Genomic DNA, 26,236 nt, shown 5'->3' with positions numbered 1-26,236 from the left:
GTCAACTCCCTGCAAAAATCAGCAATTCCTGTTATTCTCTTTGTATTATGACACTCAAGCATTGCACACAACTTAAAAGTTTTCATTTCTGCTCATAGTCCTAAAGAACTGCCAGGCAACTGAAAGAGTGAACAAAAGATTTGTGTCAAGTCAATGTCTACACTACATTTCTGTATCATTTAATGGCCTGTGAAACCTACTCCAACAGGAAGAAGAACAGATCAAATTAAATCAGACTTCAAAAACTGTGGGAAAACAGTGTCTGCAACTACATCTCCCTCCACGACAGGTGTCACTACATGAACATGGAAGGCAGCTAAATTTTTTTTTTAAGGCTCAAAAAAATAGCTATGAATAGAATCTCTAATCCTTCCTCCTTGTCAAGCAAAACAGGGGATCTTAATGCTAGCTAGTTCCAAATCAGATGTAAGGAAGGATATGTGAGGAGAAAGAGACAGAGATGACAACCAATACATTTATTAATTAATTCACAAGTCTAGTCCAATTGATTAGTCAAACAAGGTCCCCTCTTCACCCTCTCCCAGTGCCAGGCAGATAATTGAGGACACTAGTGGCACTTGGCATTCCTTCCCTTCCCTTGCTAGGCAAGATCCATGCCCAAGCTACAGCAAATCCACTGCAGTCAGCACTGCTGAAACAGGAGGACACCCTGACAAATCTTCTGCCTTGTCTTTGTCACTCTCAGTCCATCAAGCACCCGCCTTTCTTAGGGACCAGTCCCCCAGACTGTAACCTGCCCTGCAAAACAGTCTGAAGAGGGCCTAGAACAAGAAATCTGCACAGCTTTCTGCTGCTTTAAGATATTGCAATAAAAATTAATACAATATTTTTCCCTGCCCCTTTAAGGATGATGGGAAAATTGCAATTACCTTCCTTACTGCTGAACAAAGTAATGTTAAAATATAAACAAACTCTTAATATTTTTACCACTGACAGCTACAGCTTTCATAACTGAGGGTACGTGGAGCACATGTTAAAGGACCAGATCAGGTTCTTGGATACCCCGAGCTGTCATATTCCTCTGTGCTTATATAAAATTAATACAGGAACCTGAAGTTTGATCTGAAAACTAGGAAGTTTTAAGTAAGAGACAAAAGAGGAGAAATACTATGCTAAAAAGGCCAAGTTTGAAAAGATGGTATAAAATTGGTGGACACATTCTATCCAGTTAATTCCCTGTACCTTGGAGCTGAACAGCAGGGAGAGGAGGGAAGATGGGCTTTATGCTGAGGACACAGCTGGGGACGCAGGAGACACAGTTTGTTTGCCCAACACAAGGGACAAATGAGACCCCAACCTGTTGCCTTCACAAAACACAAACCCCGGGTCAGAAATGTGGGAGTTCCCTCCAATAACCTGTTCCCATTTCAGCCTGAATGACACCCCAAATTACCACCCAGCAGCACAAAGCTGGGGTCTCAAACAATGTTTTAGGGAATTAGGGTATTTGAATAGTCCCCAAGCCTTGATTTCAGACCTGAGCCAGTGACATATGACAAAGCTGTTATGTGCCATTATTTTACCTAATAGTGACAAGGTTTTCAGTCTTAACTATTACATGGGCATTGCTTGCTCCACATCCCATCTTCCCCGCAGAGCACAGCTCCAGAACACACAGTTTAAAAGCCTAATTTTTTTAAAAAAACCTAATTGGCTGAATGGGGAAGGTACATTGCTTTTTAACTAGTACAGTCTAGTACAGTTTTTGCTGGACACATCTGGACTGCATCAATAAAGAGCAGTTTTCAGAAATACGTTTTTGATCTAAATGGACTTCTTAAAAGCTGTTAGCTGCATGCACCACAGCAAAAAACGTAAAAAAGAGCACCCTGCTAAAGATGGTTGACTGATAATTTAATTTGGCACCAGGTAATAAAGATACAAGCAGGAAGACTAGTCCCTCAGGCTCACACATTCCCCGTTTAAAAAAAACCAACGTATTGGTATCTGCTAGAGTGGCAATTGCTTAGTGAGACTGAAAAGAAATTTCCTATTCAACCATAATGGGGAAGAGTTCCAAATCTGTACAATAAAGGGAAATTTGAATTGATAGCTTTATTTTTCTTGTATTCATTAGAGCATGTTAAACTGGCTTAAGAAGTGCTTCACTTTTCTGGTCATAGTGGTCATGTTCTCAGAAAATGCTACTCAAAAATCACGTACATGTTGGGAGAGGACAAACTCACAACGTTCTTTCCCACTTTATGCTACATTTAGCTAGATTCTGCTTTTTTTCTGTGAAGTCCCTGTTCTCATCTTGTGCTATCTACTGTGCTAAAACTCACATATTAAGAAGGAAATTTCTTTCTGCACCCTTCTAAAAATTTTATGGTCTGTAATGAATTACAACTTATAGTGCATTAACAAAGCTAACACCGAGAAATGTCATGGAGAGACACTGTTAACAGGAGGGGAAAATATCTTCTTGAAACTAAAATATGTGTATGATCAATTGTGTATCTCTTCTTTTTAAGCTACAACCCGTTAGTGTTATATTTAATTATGGTTTGATAGCAGAAGATAACCTTATCTGTAAGAGCCTTGCAATTAAACTTCCGTTAGGTATTCTCTCACCTTCACTCATTGCCTGATAAAAAGTCTGAATCTGAAGAAGTCACCTTTAGTATATTTCAGAAGGTTATTTTTCAGTATAGTCTGATCCAGGCCCACCATGCCAAGTAACAGCAAAGTGGAGACGTGGAGGAAAATTAAAATCGACTTGGCTCTGACTTTGCAGTGAGCGATCCATTAATAACAAGAAGTGACACCGTGACTCCTTTAAAATGATACAAGATTGTCACAAGCAATCACCTAAAAGACCATTTGGTTTGGTCCTTGCTGAACTGGACAAGAAGGACGTGGAAAAGTCGCTCGAGACAAACATTTGGCCAAAAAAGGTGGATGAGTCCTCACTGGAGAACTCCTTTCCTGCAGCCTCAGACCCATGATGCAGTGGTTTTGATGATGTCAGTAATGTGCTGAGGCAGTGACACAAGTAAGCCTACACAGGTGAAATAATTCTGAAATTAATCATAAAACACCTCAATGTTTAACAATGACAAGAACTGCGTGTAAACAAAGTACTCATGAAATACACCTGTAAAACTGGAGACCCTTTTTCACAGTAGACTTACACCAGCAGTGTCCCATCCCACTCCTCCCAACATGGCAACTGTTCTCCTTTTCTCAGCGCTTCCAGAGTAGGAGGACCTTCATCAAGTAAACAGCACAAAGTATTTTCTCCTAGATCATGATGCAACACAGCAGGATTGCTAAATCGCGACAGACAACATCATCAAAAACATCCCAACTTTTTGGAATACAAATCTAAGTGACAACAGCAGCCATCCTGCTCTGGAATCCCACTATAAGATATGGGCAGAATAAAAATAGCTTCTTTTGATCCTCCCTGGAATATAAACACAGCACTGAGCCTGTGTTGCAGCAGGTCCAATACAATACACTTTGATTTCAGGATTACACAGGATCTGTGGGAAACTCCCTGGATCCTGCTATAATAACCCAAATAATTAATTTAGAAATCCTCTAATATATGGGCAAAACTTAAGACCTTATTCTATATTAAAAAACAAGGGACGTAGCATTCTTTAAAAGAAAGAAACAAGGAATAGTTCACCTTATCCTATGTGAATAGAATATATACATTATAGATGTTTGCCAACTACAGCATCACACTAGAATTCTTCAGCGAGAGACGAAGAGCTTGAAAAAATAAAGAAAATCAAAGGAGACAGCGGAAAACTGACAAGCCTGATTCAAGCTGCTTCAAGAAGAAATGATACTAAATATAAGACCACGAACACACCCATCTTGCTTCTCAGCAAAGAGTCTAGGGAAGGAAAATTCCAAGTGTTTTACTACGTTAAAAGGTTGAGTGTTTCAAATCACACACAAAGAACAAACACATAAACGCCTAGCTGTGACACAGAGGGGGAACACGCTGCAGACAAAGGCTACCTAGCAGATGGAAGCAGAGAATAAACAATTAACCAGGAGAGCAGCAACCCAACCCCACGGCCGAGCCGGGGGGTCGCGGGTCAGGGACAGCCCGGGGACAGGAGGAAAGAGAAAAACACCGAGCACAGCCACGGGGCGAAGGCAGAGCTCGTCAGGATCTTTCCTTGCGCACCCTCGGCTCCGAGCGGGGCCCAGCACAGCCCGGCGCCCCCTCCCCGCGGGCCCACCCGCCCCTCAGGCCCCGGCCCCGCGCACTCGCCTCGTCCGCGCTCAGCTCCTCCATCGCCTTCCTCTTAATGGTGCCCGGAGGAGGGGCGCGTTCCTCCGCCCCGCCGCGGGGCCGCTGCGAGGCAGCGCTCTCCTGCCGCCGCTGCCCCCCGGACCGCCTCACAAGGGCATCTCCGGGGCGACCGCGCCGCGCCTCGCCCGCCGGCAGCACCGCCGCCCCCGGCCCGCTCCCCGCCGCCCACCCGCGCCCCGGCTGCCGCCGCGGCCGAGGGGAAGCGGCCCTCCCGGTGCCCCCGCGCCCCTCAGAGCTCCCGACCCCGGCCCCCGCCCGCCCGCGGCCGCTGCCCCGCGCAGAGATTATTCATCAAAACAACAGGGCGGCGGCGGCCATCTTGGGGATCACGTGACCCCCGGGGGGCCGGGCACGCCGGGGCCGCGCGCGCGCCGCGCCGGCCAATGGCAGCGGCCCGAGGGGCGGGAGGGGCGGGGCCTGGGCGGGGCCCGGGAAAGGCGGGCCCGGGGCTCGTGAGGGGCTCGGGAGCGGCCCCGGTTCGTGAGGGGCTCGGGGCTCGGGAGCGGCCCCGGTTCGTGAGGGGCTCGGGAGGGGCCCGGTTCGTGAGGGTCCCGGGGCTCGGGAGCGGCCCCGGTTCGTGAGGGGCTCGGGAGGGGCCCGGTTCGTGAGGGTCCCGGGGCTCGGGAGCGGCCCCGGTTCGTGAGGGGCTCGGGGCTCGGGAGCGGCCCCGGTTCGTGAGGGGCCCGGGGCTCGGGAGCGGCCCCGGTTCGTGATCGGCCCCGGTTCGTGAGGGGCTCGGGGCTCGTGAGGGGCCCCGGTTCGTGAGGGGCTCGGGAGCGGCCCCGGTTAGTGAGGGGCTCGGTTCGTGAGGGGCTCGGGGCTCGGGAGCGGCCCCAGTTCGTGAGAGGCCCCGGTTCGTGAGGGGCTCGGGAGCGGCCCGGGGCAAGCGGCCCCGGTGTCCGTGTGGGGTCCGGGAGAGGCGGGAACGGGAGCGGCAACAAGGCCCGGAAGGGGGCAGCTGCCGCTGAGGGACGCCGCGATCCAGGGAGGGTCAAGCTGCTGACGGCTTCCCTCTCTAATGGGCCCGTAAATATTAACGCCTTCTCAGTGATGAGCGACTGAGAATTCACAGGATCTAAATCTAATTATTGCGAGCTGAGTAACATACCAAGGAAAAAACAAGATGCCAAGACCCCATTGAGCGCTTGGTCTCAGCCTTTTCTAAGTGTAGTTTGAACATGAAGTTTTTTTTTTTTTTCCTTATTACAAACTTTTCTGCACCTAATTCCCTCATTACACCACAAAGTACTATATTTCTGGAAGATATTCATCTTTTTCCTCACACTAGAAATGAAACTCAGCTACAGAACAAACGGCCAGGTTACATGTAAGTACATTGGAGGCTCACCCCCAGCTCATCTTGTTTGAGTTATAATACGCATAGATGAAAGAGAAAAGGATTTTTCAAAGTTGCTCTTTTGGCAAAGGATAAACGAGTTGAGGGTTGCATCAGCAAGTTTTTAGCTCAGGATGAACAGTCAGTAACAATATGACCTGAACAGCGAGCGTGCACGGGGCACTGTGATTTGAGTCAGCAAGGCAAAGAATCCCATAAAAGCTGGATGCTCTTAAGATGGAGCTAAACTGATCCATATGAGCTATTAGGACATATTTTCATACGTGCTGCAAATAATTATATAGCAGTAGAATTGATCCATTTTTAAATGCAGAGATGAGGCAGTTAGGCTATCTGGCCTTGTGTTTTCATATACATCTTTAATGTACTTTATTGATTTTTTTTTTTTTTGGACAAAATATTTTGATGACTTAACCAGGGTGCTCAGAAAGGAAACCAGTACTTGGACCATTATCTATATTGCCAGTCTTTTTATAGAATAGATGCACATTGTTAACTTTGATTTTTAGATTACACTTCATTTTGTGTTTATCTCCTTGGGATTTTTTTTTTTTTTAAGATAATTGAAGTGGTCTGAAACACCTTTGAATGAAACCCTGCAAGTGCTTCTCTGGGGAGTTCTGTTCTTGTCCTTCAAGGTCATTACTGCCTTTCTGTACTGCGTCTCAGAGCGGTTTTACTGGAGAGCGCAGCTTGGAAGCAGTGTGAGGATGCCTGCGCTTCAACCCTTGACCCGTCGCTCGCGGAGAGCCTGCCAAGTTCAGGGGGGAGCAGCGCGCTGCAGAAGCGCCATCCGGCGGCGCAGAAAACTGCCTGCTGCGGCATTTGGCTAACGGATGTGAGCCCCAGTTTGTGATTCCTGCTAACGGAACACCCCAACAGCAGCTTTGTTTTCAAGCAAATGAAACCACTCAGTTCCAGAAGGAAGACGCTGTCAGGATCCACAGCATAAACGCCAGGCATGTTACTGCTGGGCCCCACATTTCCCTAAATGTATAAAGGCTGTTAGTCCTTTGCTTTTGATTTTGGAAACCAGGCTAAATTTATACAAGTCTAGTAATTAGGGGAGGGCGTCAATCTAACCAAAAGCCCTCCATGCTTCAACAGATTTTTGTCTGACTCTGCCGGGGAATTAAGCATTTTGAATGGGTAAGAAGTATCAGAAAGGTGGTTCAAAATGTCATGGACTACATTTTTTTACTTGTTTCAAAATGTCAGGGACTATTTTTTTCATACAAAGTAATTAAGTTACTAAACTTAAGCTACGTTCTTCAACAATATGCAACAACTCATTTAATTTGTAACTACCTAGTTTACCTGACAACTTAGATGTTCACACAAGAAAAACTTTTCTGTGCAATATGCACACGGTCATAAAGAAAAACATTTAATCTAATTAACAGTTGTATGCAAACAAAGCTGAACTAAAGCAGCGCTGTTTTCCCTCTGTATATGTGCTTACAGAGTTCAATTATTTTGCAGACTGGAATCTTCGTGGACCACTCAGACCTATCTTCATGGTTCTGGGATTTGACTACAGGCTTGTTTCCTCTGGTAAGCTCAACTTAATTATTTTTGAGAACAAAGCAGCTCTGGCACAATATGGTGCCTCACACCACAGTGTGAAAGACACAAGCAAGTAAATTAGTCCACACCTTAAAGAGAAGCATTTTGAAAAATAAATTCATACCTTTTGTTGTTGGCTTCATTATTTGTTATCTTCCTTTCTCTATCAGCACCCCGTTTCCCCTGTTTTGTTTGCCTCTTTGAATGCCTCTTAGAATTGGCAGGTTTTCTCCTTTTAACTGACTTTTGATTACCTAGAGACCTAGGCCTCATCACTTATGTTTTGGGTTGGTTTTTTTCCTCCAAAAACATATTCAAAAGCAAGAGACTTAAGATTAGTTTGGGGCATTTATTAGCAAAAATCAGACCTTTAACACTGGCAACAGCAGACTTATTTCCTGAGCCAGAAACTTCAGATCATTCAGGTTCACAGGTACAGGAGTCAGTTCTTGTCTGTAGAGCCCTCACTGGACACGAGGCTCCTGTGCAGAGCTGTCCCTGCAGGCAGGACCCAGCACACCACACAGATTCAAGCTCTCTTGAAGACCTGTCTACAGACTTGATTCTCACAACGAAGCTCCTGCCAAAAAAAAAAAAAAAAAAAAACTAAAACAAAAATAAACAAAGAGAAAACCCAAGAGTATAGTAGATACCTATAGTAATCAAAGGAACTGCTTCCAAAACTGAACATGGATCATTTGCCTCCGTTCTGGCCATGCTGATAACTTAAATTTAACTGCACATGACAGTGAAACAGTGAAGCTGTTTCAAAGCAGAATGTGCTCACAGTGTACCATCCATTACACATCCTACAGAGCTAGAAGACATATGCACACCATGACCACGTTATAAATCAAATTTTTGCCACACAGAGATATAATTAGTAGAAATCTGAAGTCAATACCAGGTGGAGGTCATCCCCTTCGAGCCAGTGAGTCCAGCCCCTGTTCTTCTTCTCACCAGTCTGGACACAGACAAGTTTGTCATTTTCCCAGGTAACGAGGCTCTATAGAACAGGGAACAAAAAGGTGCTTCTGCATGTCTGTCTCAGTTCTGCAAGATACTTGCAGAAAATGTGCATTTTCCTGGATCAAAGAGGACCTGGATGCTACCCCAGAGTGAAAGTGACACTCCTTGTTTGTAACTCAGGCTCCTACTGCTGTCTCGCACTACAAATATTATTCTTGAAACAATTTCAGCTCAAGTACTTGGATTGATCACGGCATTTTAATTTGTTCACATCCTCATATATTCCCTCTTACCTTGCATTTTCTGTTATCCAAGCCTTTAGTATCTTCCTCAAACTCTTCTCCAACTTTGAATTCAAGCAAATAATCTCTGAATGTGCTAGTGGTATGGATATAGAATGAATCACCGTCTTGTTTGATCACTTTCTGAGGCTTCAGCATTTTTGCTAATTTGCGTGTTGCAAAGTCAATACCTTGGACAGAAGGCAGAAACATCAGAGTTGCATTTATCACCAGCAATTCTGGCAGCCAGGAATTAACCTTTATTACTACCAGAAGCATTTCTTACAGTAGTTTGACCTTACTGCTATGCAGCATTTTGTTGTTTTATTGGAACCTTTTGCTTTGTTTAAAGCTGCATGTTACACAGAGTAAGTTGTCCTCTTGTATTTTTACTCTTTGAAAACCAGTTTACTCAGTTGTTTTACAATTCCTATGCGACATTTTTAGGACTTTTAGCCAGAAGACTCCTGGAGACAGTTGGCTTCCCCCACAGAGACACCCAAACTAGGTTTCAGACTTTACCCCCACTTAGCAAGAGGTTAATGTCTATTCTCATCCTTTGTCAGAGGAAAGGCAGTGAAAGAATTAACAAGACTCTCTTTAAGGCGTTCTATACCTTAAATAGGATGAAATGAAGGGCAGTCCTTAAAATTCAAGAGGACCCTTAAAGGAGAAAGGGTAAGGACAGAAACAGGTATTTTCGCCTACCTAAGGCCACCATATACCCTTCGAAGTTGTCATTGCTGACAAGGTTCCAGGTTCCGCTGAAATCCACAGGCATTGCCAGACAGTAGAAGGAAGATCCAGTCAAAAATGCAAATGTAATTTTCTAGCCAGGTCTTTTATAGGGCAGGCTGTGGGTGGGATTACATCACAGGGCCTTTCTGCTGGAGGGGAAGGGTGCTGCTGTTGAGCCAGTGGGTGAGAGGGTATTTGTAGAATGGCTTCAGCTGTGTTGGAGGGAAAAGTTCATCGTGTCTGAAATCTGTGTGGAGCAAATGTTAATAGCCCAAGAGCCACAATGCAAGCAAAAAAATGGTTTAAACCATTTTGTCCATCTTGTATACTTTAAAGGGACTGATTTTGTCATTACTAAGATTTCCTGCAAGTTTATTAGATCTGAGCTTTATGATCTGCAATCCAGATATCTGTTGGTAAGGTGATGTACCCCTGTAAAGACAGGCTGTACTTGAACAGACATGGATTGACTGTTAAACTGTGCATTGTATTATATCAACAGATTTTAAAGCAATACCTACGGCACAGAGATAAGAATTATATCGTGTTGGTTTATGTCTGGAGTGAGTAGTAAACAGAATTCACAGAGTAATCTTGTGTATATAGGACATGCAGCGCCTGCCTTTGCTGTCTGTTCTTGACACATAAAGGAGAGCTGATACAGGAGGTGTTCCCACTGAGGCTTTATTAGATGTTACACATGTGGCAGAACACACAGGCAGCAGAGCACATGACGCAGCAGATAAGCTTGTGCTGGGCTTCACCTTCAGCAAAGAAGCGAGAGAAGTCCCTGATGACCCAGCAATGTGTTTTGAAAACTGAATAAAAAATGCTTGACTTTGAAGAGAAAGGACTTGGGGAATTTGAAGTGAGGAAATAAGGATTTAGAGGAGAGGAAACACACCTATACCTACTACATTTATTTATTTACTGACTTGTGATAGGCTGCATAAGAAGGATAATATTTTGCAAAGAAGTTTCCCCACAGTTTAGCTCCATTTTTGGAGCTGGCAGTTTGATCCATATGACTCACAGAATCACGCAAGTAGGAACTCAGGACGTCAAAGCTTCTTTCCTGTCTGCAGCTGGATATTGTCCTCTAACCTACACTAAAACAAGAATGGCACTGAGAAATGAAAATGACTGTTTCCTCTCCACTCAAATAGTAACATTTCACCCACAATTTGGTGTTCTGAGGTTATGGTAGTAAAGCACTGTTGCAATACTACTGACTCCTGCAAGCAAAGTCAGTACTTGGTAAATCCTGTGCCAAAGCCCAGATATAACATTTTAATTTAAATGATGCAGATGGTCTGGGGTGTGGTCCTTCTTTCTGTAAATCAGTACTTAAACCTCATACAAAGACCTCTAAAGAGTTGTTGATTCATGAGAAGTGGCTTGCAAACCTTGCCATTCTTAATAAGGCACATAATACAAACAAAAATGAGATAGCAGCAAATAAAAGGAGGTAGAATTCTATCACCACAACAGTCGCATGTTCACATAATATAGACAATATAGCTCATGTTCACATAATATAGACAATACACTGTTAGATTCAAAACCAGATTTATAGAAAAGAAAAATATTTCACTTATGATCAGTATTGATATCCTACCATTTTCTCTCTAGTCACAGAAAACAATTCTGGCTATATATGATTATATTCCACTTATGGCTCAAAACTAAAATAAACTTTATTATTTGAAAGAAATGTTATTATTTGTAATAAAGGGACAAGTGTCTGAAAATCAGTGCAATGACACTATTATTAATTTCTATCTATTAAATCAATGGCTTTAAACCAGTTCCTGAGGTAGGTTTGTCCTTCCATCAGAAACAATACTGAGCTTAACATTACAGCTCTGGAAACATGAATGGAAAAGTAAAGTACAAGACATTTCTGGAAGCAAGCTGCATGACAGCAAACAAGCAGCTGCATATCTCAAAGGCAAGCAGCTCAAAGCATGCTATACCTAGCACCACTTCAGCCAGGAGGAAATTCTTCCCTTCCAGGATAGAGCTAAATAATTCTTTTGAGGTGAACCATATGCTGACAATTAAAAAAAATTACATAGATTCACTCTAAGTAAATGGTACACCTTGAAATCAGATAACTTTGTTAAGACACTGTAAGTTATTAAAATTATTTGTTACTGTTTTATAAACAGCAGAGCAGTTTGAGTTAAAACTAACCAGAACATTTTCATTTGTTTTGCTTAAACGTTTGCAATTTTCATGTACCAATGTGAATTCTTACTCACTTCAGTGCACTGGGACAAAACACTAAAATGTGAAAATCTTATTACTGGACTTGAAAAAGGTTGTGCAGGTCCTATCACTGAGGGCACCAAACCTCATTACTAACTACAGATATACAGAATTAGCCCACTGTTTACCTAAGAGAAACCCCCAACCACCCCTAGAAAACACCCTTTCCTGTACTGAAATGTAGTTTTTTTCACAGCAGACACTAAGTCAGTTGTTCAGTGCCTGTGAGCTCTTAGGGTCACTGGCATATTTCTGTAAGGGAGCCAGGACCACCCCTGCATTCCTGTCCTCGCTCTCGGGACTGTACAGCCCGTTCTTCTCGATGTACGCCCGCACCACGTCAGGCACCAGGTAACGAATGCTCTGGCCCCTCCGCAGGGCTCTCCGGATCTTGGTGGAGGAAATATCATTTGTGATCCATTCTTCCACAAGGTGAATGTTATTCTTATGTCTCCACAAAATATCCGATTCATAGATGAATTTCTGAACGTTGTTTCCAGCCCTACTGATACACACAAGGCCGTGTTTTTCCACAATTTCAGTGATGTCCTCCAACTTCCACAGATTGGGGACTCCAAAAGATTCCAGCATGTCACTTCCACAGAGCAGTTTAACCTGTGGGACACCTTAAAGAGAAAATTAAATGAGAAATAGGGCTTTGTTTGGGGCTTGGCAGATTTTAGCAAACTTGACAGGGACGTTTAATTTCTTGGCTCCCTCTCTCTCTGTATCTTTGGTTAACACGAGACAATGGAATGAAATTTAAAAAAAAGATTCAGAGTATATAAATTATAATTAGTAGCCATAACACAGAATTTTTCTGAATAAAGGTTATGGGAGTCCTTTCATTAAAGGGATCTAATGCCTCATGCTGTGGAATCTAAGGGAATAAAGTTACTGAGTGACATCAGAACCAAGAGCTACCATAAAAGTTACTCATCAGTGCAACTCTCTTGAAATAACAAGGATCATTAACCATCTAATTTGCAAACAGACTTAACTTTTTACAACTGGAGTCTGATTTTTCTTTTTAATGGGGTCATGCCTGTTTGGTTCCTGTTTCCTCTTCCGTCCCAGCTTTGTTATGGGCACAGCATCCTGCAGACTATTAGTGACATCAGCGGATAAGAGCTTTTGATGGTGATACCTGCAAAACAGATGTATTTTAGGTATTTTAAAGATGTAGGAAAAATTTGGGATAGTATGGCCTACCAAAGAACCTCTCTCTGCAATTATCCAAACTTGTTAGACTTAAAAACCATTCTTAATCCTTCTATAGGTTCATGAGACTTTTTAGAGGTTGGCTGAAGCATACCTTAAAACCTTGAGTGTTTCCAACCACTCGCTCTGGCAGCTTTCCCAGTCATCAACTTCCACCCAATCTGAGTTTTTTGTAGCCAGTTTTGCCATAGTCACTCGGTGATTCGCACTGATCAGACCTTTCTTCTTATACGCATCACCCACTGGTGAAATGATGCCTTTGATTACTTTGTATTTTCCTGTGGAAAAAAACATATCACACAAGAACATGAGAAGTGGTTGAGCAGATGTTACTTCCCCTGCATTGTATTTAACCTGTGACATAACCATTATGCACTGCAACGGCAGCTGATAGCCAACCCTGTGGAAAAATACAGGACACTCCTGCACTGTCAGGGCAGCACAATGAAGGAGTTAGTAAGATGTATTAGAAAGATATATTTCTATTAACTATAAACTCTGTGCTTTAGCTCATTAAAATCAGTAATAAGCAACACATAAATGAGTTCTCTCATAATGGCCTACATGGTTTTGTGTAAGACATAAACACATATCAGCTTCAATATCTAATTAGCATTTGCTAAATATCTGTCACTGTCACAAAGCTATTGCAAATGATATAAATTACCATCCTACCTGTTTCATGGAAGTAGTCTTTAGCCAGCTCAAACAGCCTCAGGTGCATGTTGGTGATGGGATTGAAGGACCCACAGGCCAGCAGCACCACTTCAGTCTTCCTGTCAGGATCTTCCATTGCCATTGCTCACAGCCACGGAGCCGAGTGGACAAGGCTGGTGCCAGGTACCAGCCACTACAAGAAATGGGATAAGAAAGAGATACTCTTACTTACTTGTGCTGCCAATAAGCAGGAGACAAAATGTCAAGATCAAATTGAATGCTGTATTTTTCTTCCATCAACCTGGCCTGTGACTGTTCATGTGACAGCTCCTTGTCCAATTTCTAAGTGAATAAAATAAGAAATCACTGCAAAAAGGCTGCTTGCCCAGAGAGGACGGCATACTGCCCACTCTGAAGAAAAGCAGCTCATGCTTTTAAACTTCATTTGGAGAGATTATCTGTCCTGGTTGCAGGACAAACTTTATTAGAACTTTGCACCTTTTTTAAGATGCCAGTGCCAATCAGCTGCCAAGAGACATGGGCAGGGAACTTCCCTCTTGTTAAGTAACTTCCTTCTAGTGCTTACAGGGAGAAATCCTGTGACCATTCCTAGTGTGACCTGTAAAACCAAGACTGTGTCACATATTATATTGTATTAAATTCTGGAGGAGAACAGCATCAACATTTCTTCATTTGGGATTTATTTACATTTTCTGAAATATAAAATGTAAATGGGGTAATTTTTATAATTCAGCATGATATGTGGGAAGAGAGTGCTATGGACTAAATATGAGAAAAGTCAGTCTGCTTTGTGTTGCAGCAAGTGTTAGGCGTACCAGTGGAAAAGGTGAGAGAAGAATAGTAACTTACAGAAGTTTAGTAAAAGCTGCAATTAAATACTGAGGGTTTTCTAAACCCAGTATTTCCCTTTTCTAAAATACTACAGTTCTGTTCCAATTCTGAACTTCAGTTTCAGAAAGCTGCTTAAGAATTGCTGAAAATAAGGAAATTTCACTATTTATCATTTAACTTCTCCTCACACCTCACACACATTTTTGTTTCTGTATTCTTTCCTGAGAATATTCCGGCTTGCCAAGATGTTTTCCCACACGTGGCCTAACAAAGGAGAGCTGCAATGGGCTGTTGCTGTTGGCGAGATGTCCGAGACATCCTGAGGAGCACAGAATTGTCTGCCATTGTTTCTACAGCAACATCACCACCTGGAGAAATCCCACGAGGTCCCCCTCACATTGTGTCTCCCTTACAGAGAGGCTGAGTGATGTTCACAGCAGCCACAGCGCTGAGACACCATCACAGCCAAACCTTGGAACAGCGACTGTGTCCTAACATCAAACAGCCCGCAGATGAAAGGAACTCTTGCGAGGCTTCATATTTTGTAAGTGCTAGTGCTTTTCTGTGCTTTCAGTAGTTTCACAAACTTTTAAAATATTCTTCATTACTGCAGAGTAGCTCAGCAGTGGAACGGCTGGTGGTACTTGAAATGCAGCCTTCACAGGGGCACCGCTAGGAGAGTTACTATGGGAACAGGGAGGAGAGGAATTAGACTGCCTTTGTAATGCACAAATTCTACTTTCAACAGAGAGACACAGGCTGCAAAACTGAAAAAGGTTCATTTTTTCCTTAAAAAAAAAAAAGTGCAAAAAATATAGAAAAATCTAAGATGGAAATATAGAGTGCCTTTTCGGGAGTTAGTCAAGTGTCCCTTTTCCAGTTTATAGAAACAGGCAATCATTGCCTCATAAACTCACCTTAGACTATAAGACATCAAAATATGCCTACAGCAGGTCTTCGGATGGCTCTGGAGCCCAGCCTGCCAGTCACCTTCCGGGGATAAGCAGGTAGGGCGCTTTGCTCAATCTCGTTTATGCCTCAGAGGCAAAACCCTGTCAAATGTTTATATCTCGCTATACATACAGGCCATAAGCATGACGTGGGCGTCGCTGGGCGCTTCACTGACACCCTCCCGCGGCTCTGCGCCCCCGCGGGCCTGCAGGGGTCCGGTCCTCGCACAGCGAGCACCCCCCGCCGCCCCTCCGCGGTGAGCCCGCTCACGTCCGCGGCCCCGCTCTCCCCGGCGCCGGCCCCGCTGCCCGTCCCCGCTGCCCCCGCGCTGTCGCCGCTCACCCGCGCTCGGCCGGGCCCGCGGGGCCGCTGGCGCTCATTGGCCCGGGCGCGGCGGAAGCGGCGCCGCGGCAGCGGCAGCGGGAGGGGCCCGCCCTGACGCGGCCCGCCCGGCGGAGGGGTGAGGGGTCCGGGGCCGGGCGGGCGGACGGACGGACGGGGGAGAGCGGGGCCGGAGCCCGGCCGGGGAACGGGCAGGCGGGCCCCGGGTAGCGGCCGAGATCCGCCTTCTCCCCCGCGCAGGCCGCTCGCCCCGGTGCGGGGAGGGCCGCGTTCCCCCAGAGCGCTGGGAGGCCGGGATGGCCCGCTGGCCCCGCGCCCCGGCCGCCCCGGCACGATCCCCGGGCAGCGCTGGCTCGCTCGGCTGCCCCAGACGCCTGCGCCCGGGCTGCCGCCCGAACAGCGTTCCACGGGGCCGTTGAAGAGTCGAACCTGTTGTTCCATAGAGCGGGGCCTCCGTGTTTCAGTAATTGCTGCTTGATTTGACGTGCTGTGGCTGTTGGGGTGCCCTAGTGAACCGCCTCTTGCTGTGAAGATAATTCTGTGGGCCCGCCTGACACTTCTGTATTTCCACTGCAAGGATCTTCGGGTGTTGTGATTAAACATTCCATCAGCAAGATACTGGATAATTGTAATATTTAGAGCACTTTAAATACGTTTTAAGTTGTTGGTATAAACAATAAAATGTACTTTCTCTTAGGAGTGTCATGTAAAAACAACATTTTCATATGAAAACAGAAAATGGCTTCAAGAGGAACAACAGAGACCAGTAAACTAAAACAAAACTTGGAGGAGCAGTTGGACAGATTAATGCAGCAACTTCAAGATCTGGAAGAATGCAGGTAATAAAAATAGTTGCTTTCCTCTTATATGGTAGTATTTTTCTTAAGTGGTACCTTTCAAAAATCTTGGGGGGGGCCTTATTTTTTTTGTGTTTTGCTGTGGCTTTCTGTTTTTAAATTAGGTAGGAAATTTGTGTCAGTAAAAATTACTTTTAAAAAACCTTTATTAAGATTGTTTTATATATCTGAGAAAAATGCAAGCAGAAATACCCAGTATTTTCTTTGAAATGCTATATTTCAGTGTGACTTTTAAAGTTTTATTAGCTGTTCCCAAAAATCACAATTTTTCTATGGGATTTTTAATAGCAGTGAACAAATGCCTTTTGCGGCTCTTTTGGTTTATCTTACAGTTATAGATGCCTGGGGGGGGTTTGCATTGTTTACTTTTTAGTTTGTCTGACTTTTCATGCGATTTTGTATTCCTCTTCTGTGGGTTGATACCATTTGAGCCAGTGAATTATCAAGAAGGTTGGGCTTTTATCTGTTTCAGTAGTTGCATTTAAACTCCCTGTGTTTAGATGCTTTCTGACTCTAGTTCTAGCTTGTGCAAGCAGTAGGTGTCTTTTTCAAGAACAATTAGAGCTGCTAAGGGGTGGTGGTGCTGTCCTGGGAATTGGCAAGGTTTAGACAGCAGGATCAGTTATTCCTAAGAGGATGGCTTTGGGTGAGGAGGTAGGCCTCTCAGATAATCTCACTCACTGCGGCTTTGGGCAGGACAATCTCTCCACGTATTTTTGTCGAGATACTGCTCCAGGTGTGGGGTGTCCTGTTTATTACTAGGGCTTTTTCCTTGTCAGTGAGCGTAGAACCATGCAGGGGGCTGGGAGGGGTGCAAACCCCAGCAGTGCGAGCTGGACGGGAGCTGAGAGGGCCGGAGCAGAGCAGGCTGCAGGGATGGGAACTCCTCAGTGCTGCCTGGGGAACAAGCTCCGTGCTATGGCCCAGTGCCCCGTGCCCCACGGCGTGTCTCAGCTTGAGTCCTGTGAATCAGTGTGTCTCCTTGGGTCCTCCTAGAGAGGAGCTGGACGCAGATGAGTACGAAGAGACCAAAAAAGAAACTCTAGAGCAGCTGAGTGAGTTCGATGACTCCCTGAAGAAGATTATGTCTGGAGATATGACCTTGGTGGATGAGCTCAGTGGCATGCAACTGGTAAGGATGATGTGTTGCTAAGAAACTTCGTGTTCTGCCTGGAGTAGATGAAACAGCAAATAGATACAAGTGATTCACTATAATGTTAATGTGAAATCTAGATCTATGTAACTAATGTATTTTCTAATTTAATACATTTGTATATGTAAAAAACTTGGATAGGTGTCTTCATTTTAAAAGGGAAAAAGCCCCATTGACGAATTGCAACCTTAACATTGTAGGAGATTAAGACCTGGATAGTAATGAAAAGTTTCACAGCTCTTTCTCAGTCCAGTTACGTTAATTAGAGGATTCTTTAAGCCCTCTATAAAGGTAATTTTAAAAAAAAATTCATTTCCATGGTTATGAAAAAAAAAGATGAGCTCTGTGTATCAAATGATGCAGAGGATACTGATAATGCTCTCCAGCCCTCATTAGTCTCGTCCTGCTGCTGTGGTTTGTGATTCCTGTTAGTCCTGGTCATTCTTGCTCTTCTCCTTGCAGGCAATACAAGCAGCCATCAGCCAAGCATTTAAGACTCCTGAAGTGATTAGAATGTTTGCAAAGAAGCAGCCGAGGCAATTGAGGACAAGGCTGGCAGAGGTGAAAGCTTCTGTTTTACTGCAAAAGCTGTTTATTTGAGGCAGACTGATTCAAGTATGTCATGATTGCAAGGAAAGCACTGAGTGTGCTGGACAACTCGTCGTAAAGTCCAAAAGAGATGGAGAAGTTCTCTTTCAGTATTTGTTCAGTTTTAAATGTTTATTGAGGTAATGGGGCAACCATGTGTATTTCTTGAGTTATCTTCTATCTCCCTGCTTCAAAGCAAAAATGGGATTAACAGAGTGAACTGAGGAAACTGCAAGTAGAAAGTCTGTGATTGTACTGAGGGCTGGAGAGTGCACTCAATGTTTCAGAGATCTAAATTGAAGATCCAGATAAAGTGAAATCAAATGGGGTTCCTCCATGTACCAGTGATGTGTGAATACATAATTTAAATGATTATCATCCTTTGATAAAAAGAGATCCAAGTTTGGAGAAATCAAGTGAATTAAGGTTAGGGGTAAAGAGTATTTTGCTGAACGTTCAGAAAAACTTCACAGACATCTTTCAAATCATAGCTCTGTTCCTTACTGCTGTGGGTCCATGACTACTGATGATATTTTTAGGCTGTTGCATTTCTCATGCTCTTGTTTTAGGTAAAATAATGGGAAGCTTATATATTTTGACTTTTTCTCCCCTGGTGTGCAGATGGACAGAGACTTAATGGTTGGGAAGTTGCCACGAGACCTGTACACCCAACAGAAACTGGAAATCCTGACTGCCCTCAGAAAGCTTGGTGAGAAGGTAAGGGGTTGGTATGATAGTCAGGTGAGTAGAGTTTTCTGCCTATTTAGGAGGAATTAGAAATAATTCAAGTAAGAAATTAGAATTTTATAAGCAAGCAATAAAAGGCAACTTGCTGTTATATTACATAAATGTCCTTCCATTTTAATGCCAAACTTTCTGATGCTGAACACGTATCAAGTAGTTTGGTACCTTTCTATATGGCTGTTTCTACTTTTAAATGCTTCCTTTGGTGGGCTGTGTGCATGAATCACACACCAGCTGGTACAAGGTGATGGTATTTATAAAAGCTACAAAACAAGTCTTTTACTGGCCATCTACCACCAATTCATCAGGAGCTATTCGAGACCTCTGACATGTGTCCAGCTTCACTTGTATAATATTGATTGTGCCTGGGTATGAGAAAAAGAAGTTGGAGTGATGAGTGATAAATTCATTGTTGCCCCAGTGATCCATCACTGGCAGAAAAAGCCCTGGGTTTGCCACCAGAGGGAGGAAGAGAAGTCACTTCTCTTTGTGGATGGTATATGAAGAAAGTGGGTTGCTGTGTATCTCTGTACTTCAGCTTTTTTAGGAAATGAAGGAATGTAATGGAAAAGATCAAGTGCGGTACTTAAAGGAGCTGCAATCCAAGTAGCTTCCAAAGCAAAGGCTTTCCCAATATTTTATTGCTTGAGTGTCAGAGGAAAAAAAATGTTTTGCAGCTATGTAAAGGCTAGGTAAGATTGTGAACTGAATGCACGAAGCTATCTAATCCTCTTGGAATGAGTTCCTTGGACCACAACATCAGGCCACCTCACCATACTCTGACCTATCCTCTTCATCTTTTTAAATGATCAGTAGCCTGCTGCACAGAGGGCTTGCTAGGACAGTAGTCTCACATCTGTTCTGGATGTGAACAATGGCAGCAAATACTGCCTGTTTGTCTGCTCAACCTTGCAAAATGTTAAGTAGCTGTATGCTTGCTTACAACGCCAGCAAAGGCAGGTAAGTAATACGTTTTCCTTCATTCCAACATCATCCTGAATATCTGTACCTGATTTTTATATTTCTTATAAATAAACTGACGCAAACACTGTGAAGAGTTTGACACACATGCCTTGCTGTAATAAAGATGTGTATCTGAGGCTAATTAAATGACTTTTAACTTAGCATATCTGAACCTTCCAAATGTAGGTTACTGCTTCATTATTGTAAATATTTTATGGGCATCTGTCACAAGGCATCAGAGCATGTACATAAAAGTAAAATATACATGAGGAAATGTCACTTTAAAGGAAGAGAACCATTTCTAGGTCAGTGGCTCTTAACATGGTCAAAGCTGGCAGTGACTGCTTTTTTTTTTGCTTTCCTCAGTAGATGATAGGAAGTAAGCTTAGATCTTAGTTCATTACTGTACTGACCATGTGACAAAAAAGTTATTGACACCTTGGCATAGTTTAGGTACACAGGTGCAGTGGGACCTTTTAATAAGAAGTGATCACTGGAAATCAACTTGAAACTGGCATGTGCAGGCATGTCTGACACTGCACATGCTGTCCTGCCTGGGCTGACAGGAGCCAGGGAGGGAAAATTCAGTGCTAGGGGAAGTAGCTTCTGTTTTTGTTTTAGGCTTCAGTATGGTCGATAACACTGCCCCTTAAAAGCTGCAAATGGACAATTGCTGGAATCTGTCCTAGCTCATGTAGGTGGTGGGAATATGCACAGTTAAGGTATCAGCTTCACAGTTGTGGCATTTTTCGATTTAGCTCACTGGTGATGATGAGATGTTCTTGTCAACAAATGCTGGTACAGCCCTGAGCCAGTTTGAGAGAGTCTCCACTGACCTTGGTAAGTTTTCATTCTCATAACTTCTGATTCCTTTGCCTCATTGAACACTGGTTGGTAGAAGTATGTCTGTTTCCCCTATGAAAGAGAATATATGAACAAGAGATTCATGCCATTAAATGTTAATATATGTTTTAATAACAATGAAACTCTGATACACTATTATGAGGAAAAATAAATCCAATGCCAAACGTCCATGAAATGCCAAGGGTGTCCATCACGCTGAAGACTTGAATAGTCTGTCTCAAGCAGAGATGCTGCTCTTAAAGTTAAACACAGATCTTTTTTGCATTAAAGACTCTCTTCAGGAGAGCCTTGTCCTCTGCTTGATGCACAGAATTTGGCAGATATTGGCACATTGTCAAAATACTGCTTTAAAGCACTTTCCTGCCATGATTGTCGTACCTCTGATTGTGTCGACAAGATCCAGAGCTGAGTTACGAAAGGTATTAAATAAGCACCACAGTTCATTGTAGTAGTAGTTGAAACTGGGATGAAAGGGCTATGAATGGCAGGAACGTGCCAGACTAACTCAGGGTACAAACAGCCTGTCAGGGTGCCCTACCTCTCAGCTCTGCCCTCCCTGGAAGTGTAAGCAAGGTGAGAACTCTCTCCTTCAAGAGGGGACTTCGGCAGTAGCTCTGTGTGTGGGGGTGTCACCAACACCATTCCAGCTACAAACCCAAATTACAGCTCTACAGGAGAAGCTGGGGAAAAGGGAGCTCCATCCCAGCCAGGCCCAGTAGGACATGGCTGCTCTAGACCTGGCGAGCCTGTGTGGGGCTTTTTTTTAATTAGCTCAAGTGTTCTAGTTTTCACAATGTAGGTTTGATTTCTTTGGACCTCAAAATGTTGTGCTTGATTTAAATTGTATATAAGGTAATTCACAATTTCCACTAATACTTACTGAAAATGCTTTTTCCCCCCTCAGGATCAGGAGACAAAGTCTTTGCTCTTGCAAGTGTTGAAGTAGAAAAGGCAAAACAATGAAGAGGTTCGTGAGGCTTGTGTCTCCAGTTATCAGCAGCACTGGATTTTGGTCACACTGCATTTGGTTTTTCTATTTCTAACATGTTGAAAAAAAGCAAAGCAAAACAAAAACCCAAGCCCTGAATCTCTTGGGTCCTTAACCAGAAGATATGAAGTAAACAGCCTTAAGTGCACTTTGGAACCTTGGTGTCTGTACCCTTTAAGTAATACAAGCTCTGAGGCTGAACACTAAGTGGAACTCTAAAACAAAAGCATGGTATGACTGTCTTTGGAAAGAGTCAGCTGTTTTGAACTTTTCTGAATGTGTATTTCTCTAACTATTAAAACTTAATCTTTTTGCATGTGGTTGTAGCAAGCAGATCTTTTTACGAAGTGGTCCTAATGATTTTTTTGGGTGATTCTTCACATTGTCTTAATTTTTGTCTGGACTCCCTACTAAGTAGTTTGTGCTAGGAAAGCATTGAAGCTTTGGGAAAATGGCTGTAGTTTATTGAAATGCCATCTTTCTACAAACTGTTTGCAGAAGACCCAAAATGAGCCTGGATGCTGATCACTGGCCCTTGGCTGCTTGTTTGCTGTGCACATGAATGAGCACTTTATGTCCCAGCCCTGACTGAGGACAATGGCAGCCCTGTGGGGAGGCTTCTGGAGTCCTTTAACCTTGTGTATTGGAAGGACAGGAATTGATAGGACATGGCAATGAGATGCTCTTCCTGGCTCTTCCTTCAGCTCTGGTGTATAACTGCACGCTGCTGGTATTTCAGAGGGGGCATGAAATAGCTTGCAAGTAGAAACAAGTTTTAAAAGGAGGGGGGAAGCTCCCGTTATGTGATCAGAGCAAGGGTTATTCAGTCTCAGTGGTGGTGCTTTGGAGAGGGGAGGAGAGTCTGTGTCTCCACTGGATCATGAATAAACTTGCCTTAGGGGGATTTGAAATCTCATGTAGTTGAATTTTTAGCTCAGAGACTAAGTAGGTAGCATTGACTATAAACAGGAAATTAACGTGGTCAGTCGTCATTTAGAGTGCACTTACAGGGCATAAATACCCTATAAATTAGCACATTTGCCTAATTGTGAACTGGGACTGGAGTAGACTATAAATGTGTTTCTAGACTGTATTTTGCTTTACTATTTTGACATCTAGCATTTAAGAAATGAAAGGATACATGATATAGATAGCATAATTTGTTTTTCACTGATAAACTTTTTTCTCCCTGTTATTAGAAAGCCTTTATTGAGGAGGGGTCTTTTGTCCATGCCAGCAGAACTATTTTCCTGTCTGGGACAGCATTGTGTTCTCTGACAAAGGCTGATTGCAGCTTCATAGCTGGGAGCAGCTTATTAAAAGGCGTTATTAGACTCTGAAATTATGGGAAGCAAAACAGTCTGTGGGGACTGGAGCTGCCTTCTCTTCCTTTCTGCTCATTACTGGTGCTAAGGAACTCTCCCCATGCACCCCCAGCCTGCTTGCAGCATTATTATGTAAATTAAATCTCTCAGCACTCACAAAAAGTTTACAGTACAATGACATGGAAATATTTTTTCCTTGTAGTTTGAGAGGTGCAAGTTTCCAGGAGAAACTTTTTTAAGTTGGTTTGTAAATATTTCAGGATTTTTGCAAATACCTGTACTGCAGGCAGTTGTAACATTCCAATTAAATTGATCCTTGACTGAACATCTTTCCAACATCCTGCTGCTTCTGCTCTTGGAAGGATCTCTGGTGGTTTAGATGGACAAAGATGAGACTGAGATCAGCATCAGTATTGCAAGACTCAGTGTGTGGGGTCAGACTTGTCTTCTCAGAAGCTGTGAAGGGTCAGAAATCAGCTCTACCCAGAGACTGGCTGTGTCCTGCAGAATGCCCTGACCATAAATGTGATTTAACAAGGAAGCTGCTGCTGATGTGAAGCTATTCATGTGTTGACCCTCACAGTAGTTAAGTAGCCTCTTGAAATAGTTAGATTGATTTCAGGCATAGTGAGTTAATTGGTGTGTTGTGCTAAATATTTTGCTAAATAATCCTGGGATGTACCTCCACCACCATTTCAAATGTTTCTGCAGGGGCTGGAAAAAAAAGTCCGTAATCTATTTATTATAATAATGATTTCCTCAAATAAAAACTGATAACAGAAGAACAACTGCTAAATGAAAGCATGGGTTTGTGTTTAACAAACAAGCTTGTGATGTGTGAGTTCCATCCCCAGTTCAGTGCTGGACCTGGGCAGATCACTCATTCTGTACACATCTTTCTTTCCTGGAGTAAAATACAGATTATGATCCTTAAATATCAAGTGCTGTGAAGTTGTTATTGATCATACATTGCTTTGAAGATTAAAAGTGCTTTGTTTTTTGTTTATCATTTTACTTCTGAAATAAGAACTGTAAAGTACAGTAGCTTTAAACACATCAGCAAAGTTCCCAAGGTCCTTTTTTGGCCGTATATAACCTCCTTTTTTAATCTTCTTTCTCTATAGAGTGAATTCAGTGATTGTACTGATCTGAAAGAAAAAGTGTTAGAAAATTGAAGCTTCAAATATTCTGCTTCTCTTTCTTCTGTCTTTGTCTCCTTGTGTTATTTCCCTTCTTTGATCTTGAATGGAAAAGTAGCAAGTTACGTTTGTGTTGAAGAAAAAATACAAGATTTCTTAAGAGATCCCTTAGTTTCTCATGGTACTTTGCCTGTAAAAGCCAAATTCATTTTGATGGAGAGCTCTGTGTTAAGGACACCCTATGGCCAGGCAGTTCAGGCTGTATCATTAGTGGCTGAAGTGGGATTGATGCATGATTTTGATGGATTTGAATTATCAGACTAAGTCTGACAAATAAATTAACAAAAGAAAAAGAGATTCCAAACTAAAAACTAGTCCTTCATTGGGTACCACACACATCTTGGAGAGAAAGAGTTTTCATTATTCTTGTGTGTGGTTGAATCATGGATAATGAAAGCAGGGATTGTGTGTGCAGATGCTGCTGGAAGCCCTTAATGAGAGGGGGATGCCAACAAGTACAGAGGGACTTGGAGGGTGGAAGCAGCTGTGCTGTGAAGGAATCCTAAATGAATTTCAGGGCTGATTAAGAAAGAAATGGAGATCAGGAAGGATGGGGTGAATTGAGAGAATTTTTCTAAGTCAAGCAAGGGTTCGGAAGAAAAGGTTTCATGAAGTTTTGTCTAACTAGAATAAACAGCAGCCTCATTAAACAAGAGATTAGAAGCTGTTGAAAAATCCATTTAATCTGATAGATTTCTGTAAAATAATACCAAGTCTTTATACGATACTTGTAAAAATGTTAGACTTAACCTTTAGATAATTAAACTTCTGACATTGCCTTGCTGAGGGTTAGGTCAAGCAGCGTGATGATTGGGAAGGTAACGGATTTGATCACGTGCAGTTCTACGTTCTGTTTGCTGTGGGAGGCTCCGTGCATTCCCACGAGACATGAACAATATTTTACTCTATCTCTTGCAGAACTAGCATAGTTGAGAGGCCTCTTGAGCATCCATCATGTCTTATGATGATACAAGTGACTGATGGCAAGATGTCACCTTGCTTGATAGCTAAACGTCTCGGTAAGCTTGAAGGGAATAAACTAAGGTGGGGCAGGAGCTCAGTTTTAAGACAATAATTTTAAAATTCTCCTAGGCCAGAGGAAGCCTTGTGGTATCTCTCCCTGCTAAAACCCTTCCTAAATAAATGCAGGATGTTAAATTGATGATGTGTAAGATTGCATTGCACCGCTGTACAGTCAGCCAGCTGAATTAGGAGAGCTAGACAGTACTTAGTCATAAAATGGTGCTGTGCCCATGATGTTATCAGTAAGGAAATTCATACTATTGCAAGGATGCAAATGATGGCTTAATTATATGCTCCCACTAGCATAAGATGCTTTTAGATCTTTCCCTCAGACTCATGTACTGTGCTAATTAACAGTAATCCAACTGGAGGATCCCAGTGCAATGCTTCTGCATATTTTTTTCAGGTTATGCTGGAGCTCTTATGTTCTTTTCTTAAATAATTAATAATCATTACTGCCTGCTGTGCTGTGGGTATGTGCCAGTGATCTCAGATCCCAGCACATTTGCACCATTCCTGTTCCTGTCAGAGGCTTGGGTTTGCTCTTTGCAGAGGCTTTCATGTTAAGCCCTTCATTAGCTGGCAGTGGGGTTTGGATTTCAGTGGCATCGGGCTTTGATGTCATTAAGTATCAAGCTGTTAAAGGAAGTGCCACCTATTTCATTACTGTGACTATCTTTGTGCAATTAAGTTAAATACCGAGTGGAAAGCAGATACATTTTACTAAATAACACTTGGTTCACAAAGCATTTTCATCTCCAGGAATTTTGTGCTTGCCTTGCTGGCCTCACCAATGCACCCTGTAAGGAAGCAGGGTTACTGTTAACCTAGTGGGAAACCATAATGCAGATGAGTGATAGAGCAGGGTGAAGAGCCTTTAGTGGCTTCTGTCTTCCTTGGTTTTTAGTTTTAATTAATTCCTCTCTGTGTTCACTGGGGTTTTACTCTTCTTCAATATAAGTCAATATAAGTGCAGCATTACTTTTATTTTTGAGTGCTTCAATGACCAAATGGCCACTTATTCTAG

General features: G+C 43.1%; 4 protein-coding genes and 1 long non-coding RNA gene across 8 annotated transcripts in view; 2 read left to right on the top strand and 3 right to left on the bottom strand.

Annotated features, from left to right (window-relative positions):
* UBE4B (ubiquitination factor E4B) overlaps window positions 1-4,538 on the bottom strand; it is a 34,665-nt gene extending 30,127 nt beyond the window's left edge. Inside the window, exon 1 of one of the 3 annotated variants that reach the window (XM_068171532.1) lies at window positions 4,259-4,538. In XM_068171532.1, coding sequence (XP_068027633.1) covers window positions 4,259-4,282 — 24 coding nt within the window. In that variant the 5' untranslated portion in view covers window positions 4,283-4,538. The remainder of the gene's footprint in view (window positions 1-4,258) is intronic. The other 2 variants (XM_068171533.1, XM_068171535.1) reach the window with 2 other exon arrangements.
* A 3,014-nt stretch (window positions 4,539-7,552) lies between these two features.
* RBP7 (retinol binding protein 7) lies at window positions 7,553-9,706 on the bottom strand. The gene is made up of 4 exons (XM_068171554.1): window positions 9,182-9,706; window positions 8,486-8,664; window positions 8,128-8,229; window positions 7,553-7,803 (listed from the first exon to the last, which is right to left on the bottom strand). Exons 1-4 carry the CDS (start codon window positions 9,252-9,254, stop codon window positions 7,753-7,755), a joined length of 405 nt encoding a protein of 134 aa, XP_068027655.1. The 5' UTR covers window positions 9,255-9,706; the 3' UTR covers window positions 7,553-7,752.
* On the top strand, window positions 8,663-11,604 carry LOC137461800 (uncharacterized). Its single transcript, XR_010993488.1, has 2 exons — window positions 8,663-8,981; window positions 9,012-11,604. It is a non-coding gene; the product is annotated as an uncharacterized lncRNA (long non-coding RNA).
* Window positions 11,314-15,277, bottom strand: NMNAT1 (nicotinamide nucleotide adenylyltransferase 1). The gene is made up of 5 exons (XM_068171550.1): window positions 15,130-15,277; window positions 13,379-13,553; window positions 12,798-12,981; window positions 12,484-12,629; window positions 11,314-12,108 (listed from the first exon to the last, which is right to left on the bottom strand). Exons 2-5 carry the CDS (start codon window positions 13,500-13,502, stop codon window positions 11,690-11,692), a joined length of 873 nt encoding a protein of 290 aa, XP_068027651.1. The 5' UTR covers window positions 13,503-13,553; window positions 15,130-15,277; the 3' UTR covers window positions 11,314-11,689.
* LZIC (leucine zipper and CTNNBIP1 domain containing) lies at window positions 15,113-25,178 on the top strand. Of its 2 annotated transcripts, XM_068171553.1 has the most exons (8): window positions 15,113-15,219; window positions 16,203-16,344; window positions 17,359-17,494; window positions 17,978-18,076; window positions 18,725-18,820; window positions 20,569-20,650; window positions 21,579-21,641; window positions 25,105-25,178. In XM_068171553.1, exons 2-7 carry the CDS (start codon window positions 16,244-16,246, stop codon window positions 21,635-21,637), a joined length of 573 nt encoding a protein of 190 aa, XP_068027654.1. In that variant the 5' UTR covers window positions 15,113-15,219; window positions 16,203-16,243; the 3' UTR covers window positions 21,638-21,641; window positions 25,105-25,178. The 2 variants fall into 2 exon arrangements, with proteins under 2 accessions (XP_068027654.1, XP_068027652.1); XM_068171551.1 differs by lacking the exon at window positions 25,105-25,178 and having other exon boundaries at window positions 15,195-15,219; window positions 21,579-23,700.
* The last annotated feature ends 1,058 nt before the right edge of the window (window positions 25,179-26,236 follow it).

Source organism: Anomalospiza imberbis, chromosome 23 (assembly GCF_031753505.1).
Source record: "Anomalospiza imberbis isolate Cuckoo-Finch-1a 21T00152 chromosome 23, ASM3175350v1, whole genome shotgun sequence".
Taxonomy (NCBI): Eukaryota; Metazoa; Chordata; class Aves; order Passeriformes; family Viduidae; genus Anomalospiza; species Anomalospiza imberbis.
Note: the sequence above shows the minus strand (reverse complement) of the source record. Positions and strands in the feature narration are given on the sequence as shown.